The sequence below is a fragment of the Coturnix japonica genome, chromosome 13, assembly GCF_054131305.1.
Source record: "Coturnix japonica strain WE chromosome 13, WE-NBRP24, whole genome shotgun sequence".
NCBI lineage: Eukaryota > Metazoa > Chordata > Aves > Galliformes > Phasianidae > Coturnix > Coturnix japonica.
This window is the reverse complement of record NC_140675.1, coordinates 4,364,120-4,388,907: the sequence shown is the minus strand read 5'-3', so window position 1 is coordinate 4,388,907 and position 24,788 is coordinate 4,364,120. Positions and strand designations below refer to the sequence as shown.

The 24,788-nt window shown below is 45.0% G+C and overlaps 1 protein-coding gene and 1 long non-coding RNA gene across 2 annotated transcripts; both read right to left on the bottom strand.

Moving 5' to 3' along the window:
* Positions 1-9,346: 9,346 nt before the first annotated feature.
* Positions 9,347-15,719, bottom strand: LOC146758643 (obscurin-like protein 1). The gene is made up of 4 exons (XM_085514598.1): positions 15,447-15,719; positions 13,295-13,543; positions 12,959-13,071; positions 9,347-9,819 (listed from the first exon to the last, which is right to left on the bottom strand). The coding sequence occupies exons 1-4, from the start codon at positions 15,469-15,471 to the stop codon at positions 9,784-9,786; spliced, it is 423 nt and encodes a 140-aa protein (XP_085370724.1). The 5' UTR covers positions 15,472-15,719; the 3' UTR covers positions 9,347-9,783.
* A 3,063-nt stretch (positions 15,720-18,782) lies between these two features.
* LOC146758642 (uncharacterized) lies at positions 18,783-24,788 on the bottom strand. The gene is made up of 2 exons (XR_014934039.1): positions 24,640-24,788; positions 18,783-21,751 (listed from the first exon to the last, which is right to left on the bottom strand). It is a non-coding gene; the product is annotated as an uncharacterized LOC146758642 (long non-coding RNA).

Below are 24,788 nucleotides of genomic sequence, written 5' to 3'. Positions count from 1 at the left end.
TACTATGTGTACAGGCTGAGAGAGATGGGGCTCTTCAGCCTGGAGAAGACTCCAAGGAGACCTTAGAGTGGCCTTCCAGTATCTGAAGAGGGCCTACAGGGAAGGCTGGGGAGGGACTTTTTATAAGGGCAGGTAGCAACAGAATGAGGGGAAATGGCTTTACATGGGAAGAAGGTAGATTAGGATTGGATATTAGGAAGAAATGCTTTACTGTGGGTGTGGTGAGACACTGGAGCAGGTTGCCCAGCAAGGCTCCAATATAATTGCTTTGCAAGTTCCAAACTATGGCTAACAGCTAATGGAAGTCACAGAATCACAGAATCACAGAATCGTAGGGGTTGGAAGGGACCTCTAGAGATCATCGAGTCCAACCCCTCTGCCAAAGCAGGCTCCCTACACCATGTCACACAGGTAGGTGTCCAGGCGGGTCTTAAATATCTCCAGAGAAGGAGACTCCACCACCTCCCTGGGCAGCCTGTTCCAGTGCTCCGTCACCCTCACTGTAAAGAAGTTCTTCCGCACATTTGTGCGGAACTTCCTATGCTGTACTTTCATCCCATTACCCCTAGTCCTATCCCCACGCACTACTGAAAAGAGACCAGACTCACCACTATGGCTCCCACACCTCAGGTATTTATAAACCTGGATCAAGTCCCCTCTCAGCCTTCTTTTCTCAAGGCTAAACAGACGCAGTTCCCTAAGTCTCTCCTCATTGGGGAGATGCTCCAGGCCCTTCACCATCTTAGTGGCCCTCCGCTGGACTGTTTCCAAGAGATCCCTGTCTTTTTGTACTGGGGAGCCCAGAACTGGAAACAATATTCCAGATGAGGCCTCACCACGGCAGAGTAGAGGGGGAGGATCACCTCCTTCGACCTGCTGGACACGCTCTTTTTAATACACCCCAGTATGCCATTGGCTTTTTTGGCTACAAGGGCACACTGCTGGCTCATGGTTAATCTGTTGTCCACCAGGACGCCCAGGTCCCTCTCAGCAGAGCTCCTCTCCAGCAGCTCTTCCCCCAGCCTGTACTGGTGCATGCAGTTATTTCTACCCAGGTGCAAGACTCTACACTTGCTTTTGTTAAACCTCATCCGGTTTCTTACTGCCCAGTCCTCAGTCCAGCAGAAAAAACTTTTATATTATGTTCTTAATATTCTAATTGTGGATTTGACGTTCATATCAAGAGCAGAAGGGAAATTACTCTTAGAGCTCAAGTCATCTTTCACAGCCTGTGTCAACAAGAGCAGCACCTCATAGCCTTTGGTTTGAAGAGCCGGACCACAAGCTAGGTAATGATTTTACACAGAATTCCAGAGTTCATGTCATTGTTTATGTTAGGGCTGCAATTCTACTGAAAGCCTTCCAGTTCATCATACTTCATTATCAATGGCACCACAGATACCTCACAAAGAAGCATTATGACATCACAAAGGGGCATTATGATGTCAGAAAGGGCATTATGACATCACAAAGGAGCATTATGACATCACAAAGGGGCATTATGACGTCACAAAGGAGCATTATGACATCGCAAAGAAGCATTATGACATCACAAAGGGGCATTATGACGTCAGAAAGGAGCATTATGACATCACAAAGGAGCATTATGTCATCACAAAGGAGCATTATGACGTCACAAAGGAGCAATGTGACATCACAAAGGGCATTACGACGTCACAAAGGGCATTACGTCATCACAAATGGCATTATGACATCACAAAGAAGCATTATGACATCACAATTTGGAATTATGACATCAGAAAGGCTCATTATGACATCAGAAAGGGGCATTATGACGTCAGAAAGGGGTGTTATGACGTCAGAAAGGGGTGTTATGACATCACAAAGGGGTGTTATGACATCACAAAGGGGCATTATCACGTCACAAAGGGGCATTATGATGTCTCAAATGGCATTATGATGTCACAAAGGGCATTATGACGTCACAAAGGGGCATTAAGACCAAGAGTAAAGGTTGGAACAGCTTGTAGAATAGACCAATCTTCATCACTTCATCCTCCCATAAGAAAAGAGCAGCTGTAAAAAAGGACACAACTTGCAGGCTTCTACCTCCTTACCTTTCACTTCTAGAATTCTAAAACTAACTGAGAAGTATTAATACGCTGAGTATGGCCTAAGTAAGGCATTTTTTCTATTCATTCTACTCCCAATCTCTTGGCCTCTTCATCTTGTACAACACTTTGCCACAGAACTGGGCAGTTCTGGGACACACAGCAGCAGAGGGGATTGTCTTAATCACCTTCCTCCCTATCTCTTTCTCTGCTCTTCAGAACATCCCATGCCTGCTTTCAGCTTCTGCTCACTGACACAGATCAGGTGATGAGGTGCGCAAAGATGAACAAAATCTATATAGAAGTTCCTTAGTAAAAATATTCCACAGCCACATTTTCACCTCACTACCACTACATTAAAAAGGAGAATCCAATTAGTGGTGTGGGTCATTGATGTTGTTCCAGGGGGAACTGTGGCTGTTCCATGCCCACAGGGTAGAAGACAGACAGTCTTCCTCTAAGCCACATAAACAGCTGCTTAGTGCTCCCAAAGCGAATATCAGCTCTTCTGTTGAAACAAAGTGTCAAATCTAGGCAAGAAAGAACCTAGGAACTGAAGCAACCAAGAGGGTCCTTGAACACCAGTCCCATGGTTGCAAGTCACTATGCAAACATATTGAACCCAAAAGAATATCTGTCCTGCAGGCAACCAAAACCTGAGTTCCTTTTACTTAAGACCCACTGTGAAACATCAAAACACATAAACATGTGATAGTCAAACCACTGGCTGCCTTTTCATGACACAGAACAGTACTCCTGGCTTCCTGATGGAAGGTTGGGAACATGCAGCCAAAGGGACAGGATCAAAGGCCTCCCTGAAATCTAGAAAGATTACATCCTTTTCCTTCATACACTGAGTCGGTGGCCTTATCATAGAACAAGATTTGATGACCAAGACTGGTTGCACACATGCTCCCTCACCGATGTTTAGGCCACCAGACTGTTTACCCGGGCAGAGCTTCAGCACACAGAAGCATTTTGACCAGAACCTTGTGCTGAACTCTAAAACTTACCCCCAGGCTTCCTGACTCTGTGGTACTGGCACGTCCTCTTTGGGATGGAAATCTCAAGGGAATGTGCTTGCCACGAGCCTTCTTAGACTGAAGCAACAGATAGGTTGCCACAACTGGTCGTAATTCTGCTAGAAAACAAGAGGATGTAGATCTCTTCAGAAACATTGTCAGTACAAAGAAAATTTCTGCATGTCTGCCATATTTTCCCCTTGATGTGCAACCTTCACGTCTGATCACATTAAGGTAGTTTCAGGCCTCAGCTGATTCACACAATATGTCTGAGATAAAGAAGCAGACTACGCTCGTTTTTGCTTGAAAGTTAGTGTATTGTACAATTGCTGGAAGTGAAAACTAAAGCTGGTGCCAGAATCTCTCTACTGAAGTGAATGGCAAAGCTCCTACTAATTCAGTTTGCACAGCATTTCAGCTGGACTCCCATTTCTGGGGGCAAGTTCCAGCCCAGCTCCAAGGAGCATCGACATTCAGCTGGATTTTCAGCAGCTTTTTGACTTCTATGAGAACCGTGGGTACAATGCTTGACAGACTCAGTGTAGTATAATAAGCTTGAATTACTTATCAGGCATTAGAAGTCCTTTGAGTTAAGACTGTGAAAATATCACAGACGTGAACGGAAGAACGGTTTTCCCTTGTAGGTCGATTGTTCTCTTTATTCCCTGTACCTAAAAAAGAAGTAACAGTGACTCCACAAACGATCTCGCCTAGATAAAACTTATATTTTATATCTAGTCTTACTAAGGTTATATGGAAATCTTAACAATCCTTCAAATTCTACCACTTTCTATTTAATAGAAAGACAACTCAATTGCAAGAGACAACTTTCAGATTCAGTTTAATGCCAGAGTACCCATCATGTTTTAAATCTCTTCTACACCTTGGAATGTCATTATTGACATTTATACAGCATCTCTAGCAGCACTCAGTTCAGCTTTTCCCATTTATTTTCTAAAGTTACTGGAATTAATTCATTTTCTGAAGTATTTGTGAACTGTAATTCCCCAAATTTGCTTGGTTGTCCTACCTGACGTGTTGATATTTTCCACCTATTAGTGAAATATTTCAAAGCAGGGAGTTAAGCCAGCATGTGACATCTGCTGTTCATCCATCAGTTTCTGTTTTGAGTCTGCCTGGACTTTCAGAGATTCATAAGGATTTCAGCATGGTAGAATATAACAGAAAGGCTGAGAAAACACAATTAAAGGAGAAAAAAGGAATAAATGTGAACTTCAGAAATGTAGTTATTAGGTAGACTATGAAGTTCTGCAGTGGTACCTTACCTCTGAAAGGTGTGAAATATTTCATGTTTGAGAATAAGTGAGTGTTAGAGTCTGTTAATACAGTAAGGTTATTTACTGTAGTAGCGGGCTTAAATACAGAGAATTACTGACATACGTTTATTACGTCTGACGTTAATGCTGATCTACTCTCTCTTCTCTTGTTGTGAAACACAGAAAGCTGTTACACAGTCTTCATCAAGGTGTCCCAGCTGCATGAATAAGACCTATACTGAGGAAACAGCTTTCAAGTCATCTCACAACCCAATCTCACCGTGGTAGTGTTCTGCTGTGCAGCAGTCAATAATTAGCCATGATTTCAGATGTTTTTTAAATAGTTAGTGTTATGGCTACATATTACAAGGAGTAAACAGGAAGAGTCATCCAACTTCAGCAACTAGTCCCTCTGTGGCAACAGGTCCTGAGTTCTGAATTCAAGTACAAAAGCCTGTCAGCAGATGAGACCTTTTACTAGAGCAGAAGTGACGCTTCTATCTCTTCTTGATTCCTAGTTCCATGGCGTGCACAGCATGCTGTGCTGCATGCACAGCACAGCTGTTCTTCAGAGCAACAGTGGCACCCAGTGACCAACAGCAGCCATTGTCTGCAAATACACAGCAACTTCCCAGGATCTGCAGCAACAATCTCCCCACATACTCCACTTCACACAGACACTATGACCCTGATTAGACTCAAGCAGCAGACTGAAAACAAGTCAGAGTTTTATATTTCAAGATCTATAATGTGTGAAATTCAGTTACACAACAGTGCCGAGGTGCCTGCGTTTCAAGCAACTTTCAGATCACAACCATGTAAAATAAAAACAAATTCAGTGCAGAAATAGCAAGCCTGTAACTTAATACCCATGAGATTATCAATTTTTATACTGCATTCTGATTAAGTTCTCCGAAAGGAAACAGAACTAACTGTTGGATTCTGAAGGCAATCTGTGGGGTCCTACATTACCTCCTGATTCTGGAAGAGGAAATTCTAATAGCAAATGCAGAACTTTGCTCTTCGTAGACATGAGAAGGGCTGGCATTTAGGAACATTCATTTCAGGGAAATCAAATGATGTGTCTGTATTTTTACTACAGATAGTATAGGGAGCAGCCAGTTGAAGAACCAGATACAAAAAATCCAGCCCATTGGCAAGAAAATACTTCTCCTTAAATTCTGTATGCTATCATGGTACAGAATTAGGCTACAGTGCCACATAGGCCAACCAAGCGTAGAACCAAATCCACAAAATACTGGTAGACAAAACAGCAAAAACAGGGACAATATTCAGCAGACAGGCCTTTCTACCCACAGCTCAGCATGTTCTGCCATCCGAAAAGCAAGGCCTCTTGTCAAGCTCAGCTATTTCCCTTCTCAGTGTATTCTAGCACCACTGATACCCACTGGTATCCTCCTGTAGAGTGCCATCATATTGTCATCATCCAAAGGGAAAACCCACACAGCAGAGCATACAGCAGTACACCCATGCTCCAAATATCCGCCTGAAAAACAAAAAGACAAGCTTACAAACCTGAAGCACCACAAATGGCTTACTGACAGACTGGATTGTCTGCCCTTGCCAAAGCCCACATATAGCCCATGAAAAGCTGGCTCTTTCCCTCAGGAAAAAAAGCCTTATCGTCCCAGAGAAAGCATATAACCCTAATTCAATTGCCCTTCCACTCAGCTTAGAGCACTACTAAAACCAGCATCTTCACCTTAGCTCATCACACTGCTGCAGTTCCTTTTACAAGGATTTCACTGGCAAAAATGAAATCAAAGCCATCACAAGGGATTTAGCACAGTTACGTGTTACTGGCTACGAGAGCTGTCAGCACAGTCACCTGTCAGGCTTTGCTGCTGTTCTATTTATGTAGAGGCACAACAAGGTTCAGACACCTCACGGTGTAATTCTCACTTTGACTGTAAAGAAAAAGGAGGCTTGAAAAGCAGCGTGTGGAAAACAAAGAAACAAGAATTAGAACAACAGTGGGGCCATGGCACTTGTAGGAATTGCTCCGCCTTTAACAGCGATTCAAGAAGGATGAGGGCATTCCAAACCAGACCAGTTTGGACAGATTAACAACTGCAAGTAGTGGGTTCCAAAATTCCAGACATGAAATCAAAGCTGGAAAAACTCTTTGCATTAACATCTCTCAATTTTTAGTACATTGTGCATTACAACGGAAACAATTCTTCACATACAACTTGGAAGCTAAAGACAAGTCTGACAAAACAGACTGCACAGAAATGATGGATAATTAACAGAGCAAATTGCTCTTTCAAACACTTAGTAATAGAAAGAGATCTCTGAAGTTGCTGTTCTGTAGAGCCCCAAAGCAGTCGCTTGAGGCAGTTCAGGATTAGCCAGAGACAAACCAGCCAGCTGTGTGAACTGAGACCAATTGCACTTTTCTAGTCTGTGGCCACTGACAGCTTCTGAGAGCTACCAAGCGATGCAACCTAGCAGAATTCAGAAGGGAAACCAAGAGAGCCTACCTGAGCTCCACTGCCTTTAAATGCTCTGTGGAGAGGGAAGGGAAAGAGGGGAAAACAAACACCGCTCTACATCCCTCTGAGCCAATAGACGCTTTGCCCTGGATTAGCTCTGGTGCTGCATAAGCTGGGCTTCCACAGCATGTGTTCAGGCGGTAATCAAGGCCTGCCTGGAAGAACACAAAAAAGAGAGAGAAACATTTGCTTTAACAGAGTTTATGTCTTCTGGTCATAACACTTCAGAAGCCTCAGAGGTTTCTTCTCCTGTGTATATTTTCATTCATCTTATATTTTGCTTTCATTCAATGTGACCTCTCTAGGCAAATATTGTCTAACACCATGAGTATCACATAAATGTGCAGATCTCAAGCTGCTCCCTTATCTAGTACCCTTGGCATGATGCTTTATTTTCCTCAGCTGATCATCTAGATTGTGTCTGTTGATTGTGCAACAACAGCCTGTTGGTCTCGATTACCTGTGAGTGGCTCTAAATTCGGCCAGGAAAAATCATTTGAGGATAAGTAATTATCTGGGACTCAGTAAGTCTTCCCATGCTTTCATAACAGCAGAGATACACACACACACAAACTCGTGGAACCCCACTGCTTTGCACAATCCTGTGCACACTCACATGTGTCATGCACTGATTTCCCAGCCAGTCCTCGTAGGGTCTCTTACTTAGGACAGGAGTGCAGGGGAGCAGTCAGAAGCTGTTTGCATTCCCTGCTGTCTGCTGGGCAGCTTTGCTGGAGATGCTTGGGTTGCTTTGTTTTTCCTTGGGAGGTGGGAAGGAGCTTTGGGTTGGAGGCACATCCTGTGCCAGAGCATCCCGATGGCACGTGTGGGGCACTGATCTGTAGCAGAGGAAGGGGAGGAGGTCCCAGCACAGCTCTGCACCATGCTCTGCCACACTGGGCAGCTTGTTCCTGGCTCAGCAGTGCCATCAGACAAGAAGCAGGGAAGGAAATCAAGGATGGGGGGTACTATCAAACGCAGTTAGTGCATGCCTTTGCAAGACAAACAGACCCAGAGCTTGCGGGTTGTTCCTGCTTTTGTAGCATTTGTGTGCTGTAGCTGAGCAAAAGGTTCTGCTGCTTGAATCTTCTTCTGCAAGAGCCGCCTACCGGTAAATGTCTGCGGGGATGTACTCGGTGTGCACTTCTGAAGCCATTTGAGAACCTAGTCGTTCTTGCTGCAGGACCCCTGTCTTCTGTTAAAAGCTGAACGGTCCCCAGAGCACCTGTTTCCATCAGCTGTCATCATCCAAAGCAGCCAGCCTTCTTACAGTCACCTGGCCCAAACATCCCTTTTGCTCTACACTTGATTCCTGCAAGAGATGGGAGCTTGGCACGCACACCATCATTCCAACACCCGACCCCAGCAGCAAGGGATCACAGCACTGGCACAGCTGAAACAAAAAGGGTGTGCGAGTTTCCTGTTAGCACTCAGTGTGAACAAATCTACCACTGAGCAACACCGTGAGCTCCCACTCACCTCAGCACAGGTCAACCTGTAACCCCAGCCTTCCCCTATCCATGTGCAAACACACACCCGTGTGCCACCCTGCCTGCTTTGCACACCCCCATGCACGCACTGCATCGTGTGCCCTCCTTTGCATTCACAGACGTGTGCCAACCACCCCTGGGAACACCTACGTGCCTACACCTTCCACAAACACCCCTTTGTGTGCACCTGTGTGCAAACAGCAAACAGCAGAGGGTGCACGCGATTGCATCATTGGTATCACTGATAACCATGTTAAAAAGCACTGGTCCCAAGACAGATTCCTGGATGACACCACTTGTTATCGGCCTCCACCTGGACATCGAACCATGAATCACCACCCTCTGTCTGTGGCCTTTCAACCAATCCCTTATCCACCAGGTGGTCCACCTGTCAAATCCACATCCCTCCAGTTTAGAGATAAGGATGTGGTGGAGGGCCATGTCAAAGATCTTGCTCAAGTCCAGGTCAATGACATCTGTTACCTTCCTTTTGTCCACAAATGCCATCACTCCATCATAGAAGGCCACCAGATTGGTTAGGCATGGCCTTCCCCTGCTAATGCCGCGCTGGCTGTCTTGGATCACATGCTCATTCCTTATGTGATCAAGCATGTCTTTGAGGCGGATCTGTTCTTCACCATCTTCATCACAGTTACACATTTGAATCAAATAATTGGTGTTCCTGTCACGAAGAAAACCTCTTTGTCTTCTACTCCTACTGCACTTCTGTGCTTTCACCAGAAGCAAAGGGAGAGGCCACCTCCTAGATCCAAATTTTAAGAAACCAACACCCAATAGGTGTCATCTGAAGTAAAATAGCAGAGAAATTAAGATGACTCTTCTGCATCCAGCTTGGATCACTCCCTCACTCAGGCACACCACCATCAGATCAAGGAGATGCTGCCTTCAGCTTTGAGACTGTATGGGAAATCACAGCTTGAACCTTTGATTAATCAGCTGAGGCAAGTGTTGGGTCAGCTGCGGGAGCACAGGTGAGAGTAATCTAGCTGTGCTCCCAGAAGGGGTGGACCTTGACTCCACCTCCTCTGAGACCTCATTTAAAGGCTGACCACCACTGAGGCAGCATCTCTTGGAGATTGCTCCCCAGTTGAGACTGCCTCAGCTTTCTGGTCAAGGTATCGATATTGGTGAGTTTCCCTTTGCTAATAACCTTTGACTATTTACCACCATCTTGGTTAACATCTTTTTATTAGCCACCCTTACAGAGACCATAAGGGTTTGGGCTTCCAAACTCTCAGCAAGCATTTGGATCAGACAGCTTCCTGCTGGGGAGCCCCCTGCATCACTGCTGCCTATTCTGGTACCGGACCTGCAGATGCTTCAGAGCTCATTAGCATGGACTTCCTTCCTCCCCTCAGCAGCTGCTCCTGCACTCACCTTCATTCCTACTCAGATACCGGCCGCTTCCAGCACCAGCTGACCTGCAAGACACAGAAAGGAAAGGTGGGAGTCATGCAAACGCACAAGCCCAAGGCTGCGTCACCACCACGTATGGCAGCCTCGGGAAGTCAGCTGCAACTACAGCCTTTGTCAGAATGGAAACAGGTACCATCAATTCAGTGTGACTTCTGAACTCACTGCCACCATCAGAAATAGGCACTGAAATCGCTCACTTCACTGCAGCTGGTTACCTCCAAATACTTGCAGATGGCGTCATCTGCAAACTTGCTGAGGCTGCATTTGATTCCATTGTCCATGTTGCCTACAGAAATGTTAAAGAACACTGGTCCCAACACCACCCTCCACCTGGAGACTGACCTATTGACTGCAGCTCTCTGAGTGTGACCATCCAGACAGTTCCCTATCCTGCAACTGGTCCATCCATCAAAACCATTTTTCTCCAGTTTGGTGACCAGGATGTCATGCAGGACGGGATCAAATGCTCTGCACAAGTCCAGGTAGATGATGTCAGTTGCTCTCCCATTATCCACTGATGCTGTTACTCCATCATGAAAGGCCACCAAGTTTGTCAGGCATGGCTTGACCTTGATGAAGCGATATTGTTACCACCAATCACCTCATCTTTATTTTCCAAACTATGCCAAGGAGAACGAGACAGAACTCTACAATGTCGTGTCACTACAAACCTGTCTGAACCATTGGCTTCTCTGCATGCTCATCACTAGTCTCTCCTTAGCTTGTGTGCCCACAAACAATGTATGGGGAATGTCAGCCACAAATCTTACCTAGGGGACATCTTTGCTTCAAAATCCCTTGAACATCACACAATCCCTTTTAACTCTCCAGGTCTGCACTTATTTATGTCAGAATCAGACCATATTTCTGTGCTGCTATATCCTTTTCCTTCTGAAGGGCCTGGATACAACTTGGATTAACATCAGGAGAAGAGTTCCTGCATAGAATCATAGATTTACCCAGGTTGGAAAAGACATTGAAGATCATCAAGTCCAACCACAGCCTAACCAGTACCCTAACTCTAGAAACCCTACACTAAATCATATCCCTGAGTACCACATCCAAATGGCTCTTAAACACAACCAGGGATGGCGATTCAACCACCTCTCTGAGGAGCCTATTCCAGTACATAAAACCTCTAGTACCTAAATCTCTCTAAAAGAGCACAGGTATTAATCTGACCAGAAAGGTTCCTGTTTGTTCATAAAATGTGCCTTTTCCGCTCCATCTTGCATAGGCCACTGAGCACAGGGTAGCTGGGAGACCACAGAACAAGTGGTTCTGTGAGCAAAAGGGAAACCACTGTCTAATCCAACTCCTCCAATCTCTGCACTCTGCTAGGAGGGACATGCCTAAATAGGGTGGCAGATACACACAGGAGATAAATATTTCCACTTCCCTCAGCCAACACTGCTCTGAATATCTATGGGACACGCAGTTGGATGAAAAGGCATTTGACAAAGAAGGAAAAGAAAGAGTTTAGTCTGCTGTGCCATTCTCTCGGTAGCCAGAATAACTAACCCTCGCCAGTGTTAGTTCAAAGAATAGGCAGATTTTATCTCCTGACATGAGCAGTAATTCAAAGAAGCTGGTATATGATCCTGTATCCTGCATATTCACTGCAGGCAGGCAAAGACATTATGAGATAAGGGAGATCTACACATCACTTGTTATGAACACCTCATTGCATCAGGAACAGTTTATTACCCCAATTGTGAGAATCACCTTCCCTGTTACAGAGGGAAGCACGGACATGGTGAGGCATTCACAGGCCCTTTGGCTGTCACTTAGAGGAGGCCTGCCTGCTCTACCCAGCCTCTACCAGATGCTGGCTGATAGCTCAGTACACAGGGTAGTGTTCTCTGACTTGCCAAGTGTGGGTTTATGTACTAAATGGCACAAAGCCACAGACAGGTGTTAACTCTGACACTGCTGACACGGACCACAGAAGACAAATATTTCATGGCACACAACTCTCTGTGCAGTTTTCCTAGAGACAAGCCATACAGCACCCTGGTCCACTCTAACACAACAGCTTCCCTTTGTGCTAATTCTCCTCCAAAACAACAAACAAAAAACTGGACAGGAATGCAGAGATCTACACTGCAATTGAATCAAACCAAAAGCCACTTGCACGGAAAGATAAAACCACACACAAGAGGAGAGTTTATGAAGAGGACCACTCTTGGACTACTTTCCAAGAGGCATCAATTAGTAACTCTCTTTGCTCATTTTTCACACTACTCTACAGTGTCCTCCTGAGCCCCCTTACTCCTGTTGCCAACTACCTAAACTTGTCTTAGGCTGCTCAGCATGTGGATGTTCCCTGATCTTCATATTCACACTTGTGAATAATGAGACTTCTCTTATTTCCCTGGGAAGTAATGCCCACTTTTTTACTTTGACAGAGCTCCTTCCCATCCTAGAAGGGAAAATATCAAGTCAGATCTCCATGAGTCCTTCCATCTCTGCACTGAGCAAAGGGAGCCTTCAGATCTATGCTTAATTCACCCACTCCCCTAGAATTAATGGAACTGTGCTTACTGGAACATATGCTGAAGCTTAAGCACAGTGCAGTGTTTTCAACATGTAGGAATGGCTATAGAACATGCAGAAATTCTGGCTGACCTATGACAGCTTAAAGCACTGCAGAGGACTGTTAACAAGCCTGTTTGGACATCACCTTGAATAAATGACGTTATCCCCAAGTAAGGGAAGGAACAGCTGAGCACCGCGGAGGTACACAAAGTGCCAGAGCAAATTCTCACACTGTCAGGTGCAAAGAAAACTCAGATTTCACCCCAAAAACCCAGTTCACAACAAGGCTACAAAATCCCGGCTGAGAATTTCTGTGTTAGACTTGAAGCTCAAGACTGTACTGTAGTTCAACCAACAATATTTTGTGCAGCATGACCTAAAAAGTTCACAATAAAACCAAAACAAACTTCAATTTCAACTTGATAAATGAACTCAGGACATAATAACAAAGAGTGCTGATCTGGGCAAATAAAAGAGCATAAAGAAAAGAGAGCAGTGCAAAAGCTATCAAGCAAAAGCTCAGACTCGCATCCCTTGGAAGTGAAATTAAAGGCTCTCATTCATTTCCAGAGAAGTCAGAAATGAAAAAACCATTACATGCCATACCTTGAACCACTTGATGTCCACCTTGGGCCTGCACAGCTCACACTCAAACGTGACCTTGTCCTTCTGAATGACGCTAATGTCTGCAAATGGTCTGCTGATTTTCACAGGCAATTCTGAGAAGGAGAAAGAAGGATGTGGATTTAGTTGGAATTTGAGCACATTATCATTACTTGTGCTAGATACAATCATGTTACAACAATCCTCTTGATATTTCACGGATACTCTGGTGGCAATAGCCCAGTGCATAACATTCTTTGCAGCTGGAAGGAAAGCTGGTTCTGCTGTTCAAGTAATCTGGGACAAGAGCAGATAATGACACTTTGCACCAACCAATACCTGTCACAGTGAGCCTCCCCGATGAATTAATGCCTTCTGCTTTAAAGGAAATGAGTCCTGCATCTTCAAGGTCATCTTCTTTCTTCCCCTGGACACCCATCGTGATATTTGGTGCAGGCTTCAGCTGCACGCCGTCCTTCTGCCAAGTCCCTTCCACATCCTCATGGGACACCTCCACCGAAAAGGTGACAGTTCCCTTCTCAGGGAATTCCAGGGGCTGCAGACCTTTCACCAGCTTCATCTGCTGCACTGAAAGACAACGGGGAGAGGTTGGAGATCTCACACCAGCAGCTGAGAAACAGAATCATCAAAGGAATCAGAGAAAGGTTTAGGTTGGAAGGGACCTTTGAGATCATCCAGTTCCAAACCCCCTGCTGTAGGCAGGGATGCTTCCCTCTACACCAGATTGCACAAAGCCCCATCCAGCCTGGCCTTGAATGCTTGAATAGCATCAGGACTTCCAAAACAAGTTACTTCCCTCTTCCTCTCTGTCTCGCTCCAATTTGTAGGAGGGAGGCAAGGTTCTTTGATATGTGTATACCCGGCGTGAGATTAAGAAGCAACGGTTCAAATGTTGGTCCAACCAGTTTATTATTGTCCTAGCTATTTTTAGGGAGATGGGGAAGGGAAGGTAGGCGATAGAAAAAGTAGGAAATGTAAGCAAGGAGTCTTTGCAGAGAGCGAAAGAGATAGTCACCACCGTGGGTCCAGTGAGGTACACAGTAGGTCCATTGATCTCAGGAACTCGTCTGATCGCCGCAGGGGATGGGAGACAGCCAGGGAGTTCCGCAGCAAGCCGGTCCCGGGGTTCTTCCGACAAAGTTTTCCCCTCAGGGAATTCTCCGTCAAAGGTGTCTTTGGGAGTTTGTCTCCAAAGTCCCCAGTTTAGCGAGGGCCTTTTATCCCCCATTTCGGTGGGGGTTTTTCTTCTTCTTAACAAACACTTCTTTGTAAAATGATTTAAAACTAACTTTTCTGACATTCCTGTCCCACAGATAAGCCAGCAAGGGTTGGAGGTCTCTGTTGCCACACACGATTTACCACCTTCTGCAGGGGTCTGCTCCTCCCAGCAGCACCCCTGGAAAAGACTGCTTGTCTTGTTCCTGCTTATCTTTGCAGTCCTAAGCAGGGATGGCATGATAACACCCACCATTCACCCTCCTGGATAGTTAGCAGTTGCCTGTCAGAGTCTTATCATCAGAAAGGCCTCAAGAAAGCAAACTTTGAGACAATAAAAGAAAAACAGTTCTGTCTTTCACACTCTCCCAGGTACAGTATCTGCTAATTAAGCAACAGCCTTTGCAAAGAAGAAAACTTGTTCATAACCAGGTCCATGGGTGCTCTTAAATGGATCCTTCCAGATGGAAAAAACATTTCAGGTGGCCTCCTAGATTCTACCCCTTTTTGTGTTGCACACAAGACTGAAAAAAAAAAAATTACTTTTGCAAAGTTCTTCTTGTCATAAGGAAACAAACATTTGGGGAATGGCAGAACCAGGTAAAATTTTCCTTCACGTCAAGAAAGTATAAATTTCACTCTCATGCTCTTGGTGTGCTTTCTGCTATGATTATTTGGACTAATTAAGCTTTTCCCTGATGAAAGCCTAGAAGTATATCACAAGAAGGACCAACTTACCCATGACCTTTTATGACCATAACTGACAATAAAATATTCAGCCAGACTACAGGTTTAAGCAGCTGAGTTGTTTCTAGGATCTCCTGCAATCTCAAGCTTGGAACACACACTTGTCTTTTGACTAAGTGTCTCTTATAGTGCAGTAAAACAACAGGTTTTCACATGGCTATTCCTCATTTACCTTGATCTGAAATCATTCTCAAACCATGCAGGCTCAGTCCAGGGAGAAGGGGAGGAGAGGGGAAGGGAAAGGGGAAGTCAGGTCCTCTAAAATCAGGCTACTTAGCCTAAAGCTCAACAGCAAATAGCAGTCCACTTCCCCACATTGCTAGACTCCGAGCATTTAAAGAACATCAGCTGACCTCATGATGAGCTCTAACATAGCCAAAGGAATTAATATATTCAAATATTCCCTCAGGGGGAATTGTGGCTGTTCCATGCCCACAGGGTAGAAGACAGCCAGTCCTCCTCTCAGCCACATAAACAGCTGCTTAGTGCTCCCAAAGCGAATGCTCACCAGTTGTTTCCAACTTGAAGGTCATCTTCTGGCCAGCAGCCTCGCAGATGTATTCTCCAGCATCTTTCCTCTCCAGCTGCTCCACAACCAGACGCCGTGTTTTGCCCACAGATTCCAGTCTGAACTTTCTGGAGGTGGCAAGCAGTCTTCCATCCTTGTACCATTTTACTTCGCTTGGATCCTGTGCTACTTCACAGCTGAGGGAGGCACTTGCTGCCAGGGCAGCACGCACCTCTTTCTGCACCTGCTCCTGGTTTATAAACACAGGTTTTGGCTCTGAGGGAAGAAAAGAAAAAGTATTGACTGAGGGACTGAAATGAGACCATCTTGCAGGTTTGTATGTACAGGTTGGAACAGGTTTAGGTTACCACTTGTGCCCAAACTAATAGCCTTCACTTGAGAATATCAGCTCTTCTGTTGAAACAAAGTGTCAAATCTAGGCAAGAAAGAACCTAGGAACTGAAGCAACCAAGAGGGTCCTTGAACACCAGTCCCATGGTTGCAAGTCACTATGCAAACATATTGAACCCAAAAGAACATCTGTCCTGCAGGCAACCAAAACCTGAGTTCCTTTTACTTCAGACCCACTGTGAAACATCAAAACACATAAACATGTGATAGTCAAACCACTGGCTGCCTTTTCATGACCCAGAACAGTACTCCTGGCTTCCTGAACAGACTCCTCATGGCATCTACCATTGCCACAACTGTGACTGTCAAAGGCACAAAGGAAATATGCTCACCAACGCAGTCCTTTGTTCTTTGTGTGTGATTTGCAGATATCTATCTTACTTTGAGCTCTGGGAATAGTCAGCTCTACCAGGTCTCTTACTGTGAGTAGCAGACTCACCTATCCAGATGGAGCCTCCAACATAAAGGCATAGTAAAAAGGCAGTGTACTACTAGGAGAAGTTCCTGCTTCTCCTGCCATGAAAGGCTGCACGTAGAACATGCACTCCAGCCTCACTGCACATACTTATCTTAGTCAAATGTTTTGGTGAACAAGACTTACAGTTTGGGATCTCAGGCACAGGAGAGATTTGAATAATATCTTGAATATTGCTTCCATTGTACATATATCAGTAATTATTATTCTACAGACAGACTGAAACAGGTCTTTGTGCCATACTAAAACCACATACTTGCTACAAACCCAGGCAATCAAGTATAGGGAAAAAACCTCAGCACAGACTACTGCACCTGGATCACTGTATAATAGAAACTAGATTTTACTTTACTGTTCTCTGCTGAATTTCAGACAACACCTGTCTTACCTGTGACATGAATCTTGAAGGTGAGTTTCTGGCCAGCAGCCTCGCAGCTGTACTCCCCTGCATCTTTCTTCTCCACCTGGCTCACCACCAGCCGACGCTGTTTGCCCTCTGACTCCACCTTGAACTTCTTGCTCGAGGTGATCAGTTTCCCCTCCTTTTATCACTTCACCTCTGTCTTCTCCTGGGCCACCTCGCAGCTCAGCGTGGCATTTTGAGTCAGTACAGCCTTCTGTTCCAGTGTATCACCACCCTCATCATGAAGAACTTTTCTCATGTCCAAACTGAGTCTACCCTCTTCACTTTTGAAACCATTGCCCCTTGTTATGTAGCTATAGACCCTGGTAAAAAGCTTTTTTCCACTTTCTTATCAGACTCTCCTAATAAATAGAATGCCTGTCTTCCTCCATTTCTGGAATGAAAAGCACCAGCTTGAAGGCTTTCTATTTTTAAGCATTTCTTTTGCACCTGCTATAGAGAAGAAAACAAAAGAAAATACGGGAAAACCTTTTTAAGTGCAGGTTTCTTTAATTTAATAGAAACCACCAATGCTGCCATCTAGCATTGTGACCAAATGCTGTCTCTGAGACTATTTAGGAAGAAGCATTTGCAGGGGTGTGCTTGTGCCCTGAAGATATCTTTAATAACCTTTAATTTCCCCTGTAATTATTGACTTCTCATTTTGCTATCATTGCATCTACTTGAGATCCCCAGGGAAATTCCCAAATTATTTCCAGCCTGTCTTAAGCTGAGGCTATCCAAGTCCTAAGTGTTCATAGCTTCAGAAGGCAAACAGAAAAGCACACGAATTAAACAGAATTTAAGCACCGTCTACATCACTGAATGCTGGGGTTGAATGTGTCAAACCACTTAAATTTCCCCTCCTTCTTTGTTGGGGGGTTCAATACAGTCAAAACAATTTCTCTCACCTGTGACAAGAATCTTGAAGGTGAGTTTCTGGCCAGCAGCCTCGCAGCTGTACTCCCCTGCATCTTTCTTCTCCACCTGGCTCACCACCAACCGACGCTGTTTGCCCTCTGACTCCACCTTGAAATTCTTGCTCGAGGTGATCAGTTTCCCCTCCTTGTACCACTTCACCTCCGTCTTCTCCTGGGCCACCTCACAGCTCAGCGTGGCATTTTGAGTCAGTACAGCCTTCACCTCCTTTTGTACCTTGTCCTTGTTTGTAAACACGTCTTCTTTCTCTGCAGGGACATCACAACAGTCACACCATTTTGCTGTAGTCTGCTGCAGACCTTACTCCAGTTCCCCATTTTCACTATACTTGCCCTTCACAGGGACCATCATGATGCCTCATTAAGACAGGAAAATACTTTCCCCTCTATTTTGCCTTGGGAAATGATAGGCATATCATTTCATATCATATCATAAATCTAAACATTTCGCAGTCTGATAGCAGATTTGGACATGAGATTTAGATCACCTGCATGCACTGCTGAACCTCCTCCCTTCTCTTTTTTTCTTCTGATGTCTCTCTACATTTCCAGTAAATCAGAAGGGAACGGCCCTCTAGAACAGGTTGCCCAAGGAGACTGTGGATGCTCCATCCCTGCAGGCATTCAAGGCCAGGCTGGATGTGGTTCTGGGCAGCCTGGGCTGCTGCTTGGCAACCCTGCACATAGGAAGAAGGGGGCTGGAACTGGATGAGCACTGTGGGCCTTTGCAACCCAGGCCATTTATGAGTCTGATTATTTGCATTTTCCACCTAATTGTGTCATTCAAATTTTGTAACCAGATCTCTTCAAACACCTCCCCTTTTCTCACTCCTTGCATGCCTGGTGTGCTCTTGCACTGTAACCCTGCAGACACCAGCTGACTATAAGAGCTGCACAAGTTACCCTCCTTGCCTATGGTTTGTTGCAGTGATTCATTCCTGGATGGAAAAGCACATGTAGAAAAGTGTAGCTATGACACTAGATGACAAAGAAAGTCCTATAGCCAAAGTGTTTCGCACCAGAGAGGCTGTCAGTTGATCCTCCAAATGTAAGACACACAAAATGAAGCGTTCCTTTATGTCATCAATTTATAAGCAATGAGCCGATAATGTTCCAATTAGAAACTTTTATTAATTGTAGCGGGTAAAACAAAAAGGCAATTCAGCGCTGGGCGACAGGGGAATCCTCGTTCCTCCAACTGCCACACCTTCCCGTCCCTTGCAACTTCTTTTGTAAGGTCCATCCCGAGTGTATTGTCCTTTAATTGGTCGGTCGTGATCGTGCCACTTGGTGTGTCGTTCCTTGGTTGGTCCTTCCGTGAAACTTTGTATCCATCGGGGCGCGCTTTGCCTGTAACTATGCAGAGTACACAATCTACCCATAAAATTAGAGTGTTCTGCAACCCTTGTGGCCTCCATATTCCACCATCACATCCCGGTCCTAATGAACAAGCACTCCACCACAATGCTACCACATCCCGGTCTTAATGAGCAAACATTTTATCACAGTCCCCCCTTTTCTTTTACTGTACTATTTTGTTTTGCTCATTAAACCGTTTTAGTTCTTGTCGACTCCATTCTAGAGCATCCTCTTCTGGTTTCCCATCAAGGGGTTCATATCTTTCTCTAATTACCATTAGGTGGGCTGCCTCTAGCCTGTTCTTAACGATAACGATTAGTCTATTTAAAATACAGGGTCCAAAGGTCAAACCTAATATTATCATAATAACTGGTCCCATTATTGTGGATAATAATGTAGTGAACCAGGAGGAACCATTAAACCAACTTTCATACCAACTTCTTTGAGACTCCTGGGCTCTTTTTCTTTGTTCTAACTGTTTTCTTAGTTCAGCCATTGTATCTATTGCTACCCCCGTTTGATCAACATAGGTGCAACATTGTTCTTTAAGAGCCACACATAGTCCCCCTTGCTGCAATAGGAGAAGATCCAACCCCCTTCTATTTTGTAACACTACTTCTGATAAAGACCGTACCGATTTTGTAAGCACATTGATGGCTTCATCTATTTTCTGTAGATCTTCATCCACAGATTGTCTAAGGGTTTTCAGTCCCTGTGGCTGGTTTATTAAAGATGCTACTCCAGTCCCCAGCCCGGCCCCTCCTATAGTTAATAGCATTGCAACGGTTAGGGCTGTGAATGGCTCCCTTTTAATCAGGTGATGTTCAGAGGTTTCTTGTTGACTGATCACATAATCTTTAGGGTGATATATGATTCGTGGAACTATAATTACTTGTACACAGTAATTGGTGGTTTGATTAAATATCTTAGTCGATAAGCATGTAGTGACCCCTAATTTGGCACATATCCATTTAGCATTGTCTGCGGGTAGGAGCCAGTCTGAGGGTTTCTCCTGACTTTGTACTTCTATAGTTTTATTACATAGATGTCGTTTTTCTAGAGGTATAGTTCCCACACACACACCATTTCCAGTAACATGTGCTAGAGTTATCCCTGGAACATTAGGCCTTCCCTTTTTCCATAGGCACTCTGCTGGGTTAGTCCCATTTCTTCTCCTAATCTTCGCTACGGACCCTATTGCTTCATAAAAAGGGGGTCTTATATCATAGCATAGCCAACACTCCTTAGTTAATTCTGGGTGGGTGTTGTTTAACACCTTGAAACTAGACTGAATTATTTTCCAAAGGGTGCCATATTCGGTAATATAAGGGCTTGCTTCGGTCGGGCCTACAGTAACAGCTTCTGTCTTATTCTGATTGTTATTTATTACTACGTTAGGTCCTATACCTATTGGGGGGTCTGGCGGAACTCTTTCTTTTTTAATAAGGAAATGGCCCCCTCGGTCTCTTCCAGGCTCCCACATTCGTACCCCCCAAGTCTTTCCTATCCACCACACTGTGTTTTCTGTTTTAAGGATTTTTATCTCTAAATGTTGGCATGTTCCTTCACCAGAGTGAGTCCCATAAGTCGGAGGTGTACAACCTGAGGGACCCCAACTAATTGTTATATATTCATCTTGTCCCCCCCCTGGCAGAAATCCCAGTGAAACCGTTTCACAACCCCAGTATGCACAATAATATTCCCCTGGGTAATTACAATAACTTTTCCCTGGATTTGATGCTGGGCAAGCATAGATTGCCTTGCGATTCAGGCATGGTTGTGTTGGTACTAAGTCACATACTTGACTTTTAAGGATGGGAGCGCCTGGGGTCACGTCTGTGCTTATCACCTTCTGATCTTCCCATCTGATTAGGGACCACTTAAATGGCTCATGTGTCTGTACCTCTGTACCCCAACCCTCATTAATGAGACTTAATATTATTATCAATTGAGCTAGTTTTAGATAGGCAGTTTTCCCACTGCAGTAGTGAGTCTTTAATTGCTCGGGGGAGTTATTTCCAGTCTTGGGGTATCTTCTGGATCCTAAATCTTTGGATTCATTCATAATGGAGCAGACCCCTCCACATGTTTTATCTCCTCTGCCTCGCCCATCGACTCGGTTGCCTCGAGCCATGGGGTGTATAATCTTCTCGGCAGCAAGAGTATTCTTCAGGAGGGGCTGGTTTTGCTTCCCTTTTAAGTGGGTCTTTGGGGTACTGCACCCTATTCTTTTTCCCACTGGTTATACACTTAAGTGATGCTGGTAAGGATCCAAATTCACCCCCAGGTTTACCCCCTTCTATTAAAATTTCCACGGCCACTCTGAAGGCTAATAACCAATTTGTGTATTCCTATTTTCGCAGTGGGTCCACTACCTTTCTAAAACATATCCCGACAGTTGCATTCACAATAGTCAAAATATTCCCTTCTACATTAAATTCTATACTGATACGTTTATACAATCATTGTTAATTCATGTTCTCATTTTCCTTGACGGAGGGTTTCGTGACAGTTTTACTTTCAAATCACCCGCTGGACTAGTGACTCTCCATTCGTGATTTTGTACTGGACCCTTAACACGACTAGCATGTGTCCATCCTTTTTCAGCAGTTCTGATGGCAGTATTGGTAGTCAATAATACCAGATAGGGACCTTCCCAGCGAGGCTGCAGTGTGGTTTCTCTCCAGGTCTTTATCAGAACCCAATCTCCAGGCTTTATCTGATGGAGGGTAATGTCAAGAGGGGGTCTTTGAGTCAATTGTCCCTTTTTCCACAATTCCTGTTTATACTTCATTAATTCCGTGATATAAGCTTGAATGTTCTTATCTAACACCCCCGGGTGATCTTTAGGGGTTCCCGCATCATATGGCATATTCCTATGTCAGCCCGGGGCTGGGCCCTAAGGTTTAAGAGGGCAAGGGGAATGCATTTTATCCATGAGAGCTTAGTTTCTAGTGTTAATTTGGCCAATTGCTTTTTTAGTTCCCCATTCATTCTCTCTACTCGCCCTGAACTCTGTGGGTGCCAGGGAGTATGTTCTTCCCATTTTATTCCCAAGGCTTCAGCTATATTTCTAGTGATTCTTGATGTAAAGTGTGGTCCTTGATCTGAATCTATTACTTCTGTTACCCCATACCTAGGGATGATTTCTCAATTCTTTATTCTCTACTTCTAGTCCTATGCCTAATGCAATAATCAGATCCCGTCCTAACAAATTGAACTCCGCTTCAGGCAGTATCAAGAAATCACCCAACCCCACTTTGGACTCTGCTTCTATCATTACATTTTTAACTATTCCTACTGTAAAGGGTTCTCCCTTTGCTCCTATTACTTTGGTAGTTTCCCGGGAAGGTTTGCATCCGAGGGGGATCTGTTGTATAGTAGACCTTTCTGCTCCTGAATCTACTAGAAACTCTACCTCCTCAGCCTGGGGACCAATTTTCAATTTTATCAAGGGCTCCTGTTGTTTCTGGGTCCCCAATATATAGAGCCCCTGACACCCCTAGTCTTCTTGGAAGGACTTTTCGTCTCTCATTCTAACCCTGCAGTCCCTCTTCAGGTGTCCTTTTTTCCTGCAATAATAGCATATTCTCTCCTCCTCCCTGTTTTCAGGCTTCCTAAATTTTTGCTGTCCTGGAATTCGATTTTGCGTCCATCCCCCCATTTTCCTTTCCAATTCCCTACTTTCTCTGACCGCTGTTACCATCATCCTAACCTGCCTATTATGTCTTTCTTCCTCCCTTCTTACATATACCTTCTGAGCTTCCCTCAAAAGTTCATCAAGCCCCCGATCCTGCCAATTTTCTATCTTTTCTAGTTTCTTGCGGATATCTTCCCAAGCCTTAGCTACGAACTGTGTTTTGAGCAGAGCCTGGCCTATCGGTGTATCGGGATCCAATCCTGAATATAGTTGTAAATTCTTGCGTAACCTTTCTAGCCATTCAGTGGGTGTTTCCTCCTTCTTTTGTCTTTCATTAAAAGCTTTATTTATATTCTGACCTCTTGGGACTGCCTCCCTAATGCCCTGGATAATGATAGTTCGCAGGTCCTGCATGTGAGTCCTATGATGTTGATTTTGATGGTCCCATTGCGGATTCTGTAAGGGCCATTTAATATCCGCAGCGGGCCCGTGGGCATGTTGAGCATCCCAAATGCGCATCCCTGCACGCCTAATCATACCTCTCTCTTCTGCTGTGAACAGTATACTTAGAATAGATTGTAGTTCCTCCCAGGTATAAACATTTGGCCCTAAGAACTGATCTACTCTGTCTGCCACCCCCAGGGGATCTTCTAGTATATTACCCATTTCCTTCTTAAAATCTCTAACATCCCCTGAATTTAAGGGCACTGATATAAACCCCATCTGAGGTTGTGGACCTCCCATGGGCATTTCTCTTAAAGGGTAGAGGTTATTTTGTCGTGCCTTTGCCCGTGTCACAGGCCCTCCCCCTTCTATCTTTTGTACTTCCGCCTCTCTCGAATCCATCTGCCCATGATCCAACTGAGGAGGAGAAGGTAGGGGAATTGCTGGTGGTAAAGCATATGGTGGGGGTCCCACTAAGGCCTCCTCTTCCCTTCGAGGTTTACGTTTTTCGACATCTTTTTCTTTTCGTGTCAAATTAAAAATGGGGACTCCTAAACCCTCTGGGCGAGTGACCCATACTGCTGCATAGTCACTTTCTTCTTGATTGAAAGGGGTTTTGGAGTTTACCCAAAAATTTAATTGCTGTTGTACCCAATCTTCATTAGAACCATACTTAGGCCACCATACTGCCGGGCCAATTTGTTGTCCGCTCCAAATTTCTATACAATAATAAATCATCTTTGCCTTATCTTTATTTCTTGTTCCTGGATAGTGCATCCAGACACTTAGCATGAACCCTAGAGGTGAGTCCTTAGGAATGGATGGTCGTTTAGAAGGGGCGGATGGTTTAGTTTTACACTGCCCCATCTCGTTCTTTACTTCTTGCTCTCTTGTTTTATTCAACGTCTGTAGCTCCCCCTAGTGCCCGTAGCTCTAGGATGCGATCTTATAATATCCTTCCCTAGAGCCCGTAGCTCTAGGGGTACACCTAATAGTAATCCTCCTCCCTAGTGCCCGTAGCTCTAGGGGAACACCTAAATAATAATCCTCCCTAGAGCCCGTAGCTCTAGGGGAACACCTAATAGTAATCATCCCTAGTGCCCGTAGCTCTAGGGGAACACCAAAGAATAACCCTCCATAGAGCCCGTAGCTCTAGGGGAATACCAAAGAATAACCCTCCATAGAGCCCGTAGCTCTAGGGGAATACCAAAGAATAACCCTCCATAGAGCCCGTAGCTCTAGGGGAATACCAAAGAATAACCCTCCATAGAGCCCGTAGCCCTAGGGGTTGTGGTGGTGAAAGGGTCCCGCTTATACCCTGTACCCACCCTTCGGCGTGCCCTCACTCAGTGTTGCATTCACTCGCTTCCCCCAGGTCGTGGCCCACGCCCTCGCGGGCAATGGGAACCGCACTACTGTGGGGTCCACACTCGCTCGGGTTAGTGCCGGCTGCCGGCCCCCCTTCACAAGCACACAACACTCGCCACACGCCGGATTCCCAACCCAGACCGGACTATACTCACCTGTCCTGCGTCTTCGTCCGGACTTTCGTGCACGAAATTTAAAGGGTTAACCGGTTTTTCCTTGCCTTTGTGTTTTAAATTTCGGATCGTCGGCGGGAGTAGGGCGGGAGGATAGGAGCCGAGGCCGCCTATTTAGGCGGGGCGCCCCC

What these genes read in the sequence shown, in the direction of transcription:
- LOC146758643 (XM_085514598.1), bottom strand. Translation starts at nt 15,471, where the DNA reads ATGACCTTCAAGTTGGAAACAACTG. An exon ending in CTTCAAGTTGGAAACAACTG is followed by an intron (nt 13,544 to 15,446) that starts GTGAGCATTCGC and finishes GTTGTCTTTCAG; the next exon opens with TGCAGCAGATGAAGCTGGTG. An exon ending in GGGGAGGCTCACTGTGACAG is followed by an intron (nt 13,072 to 13,294) that starts GTATTGGTTGGT and finishes TCTCCTTCTCAG; the next exon opens with AATTGCCTGTGAAAATCAGC.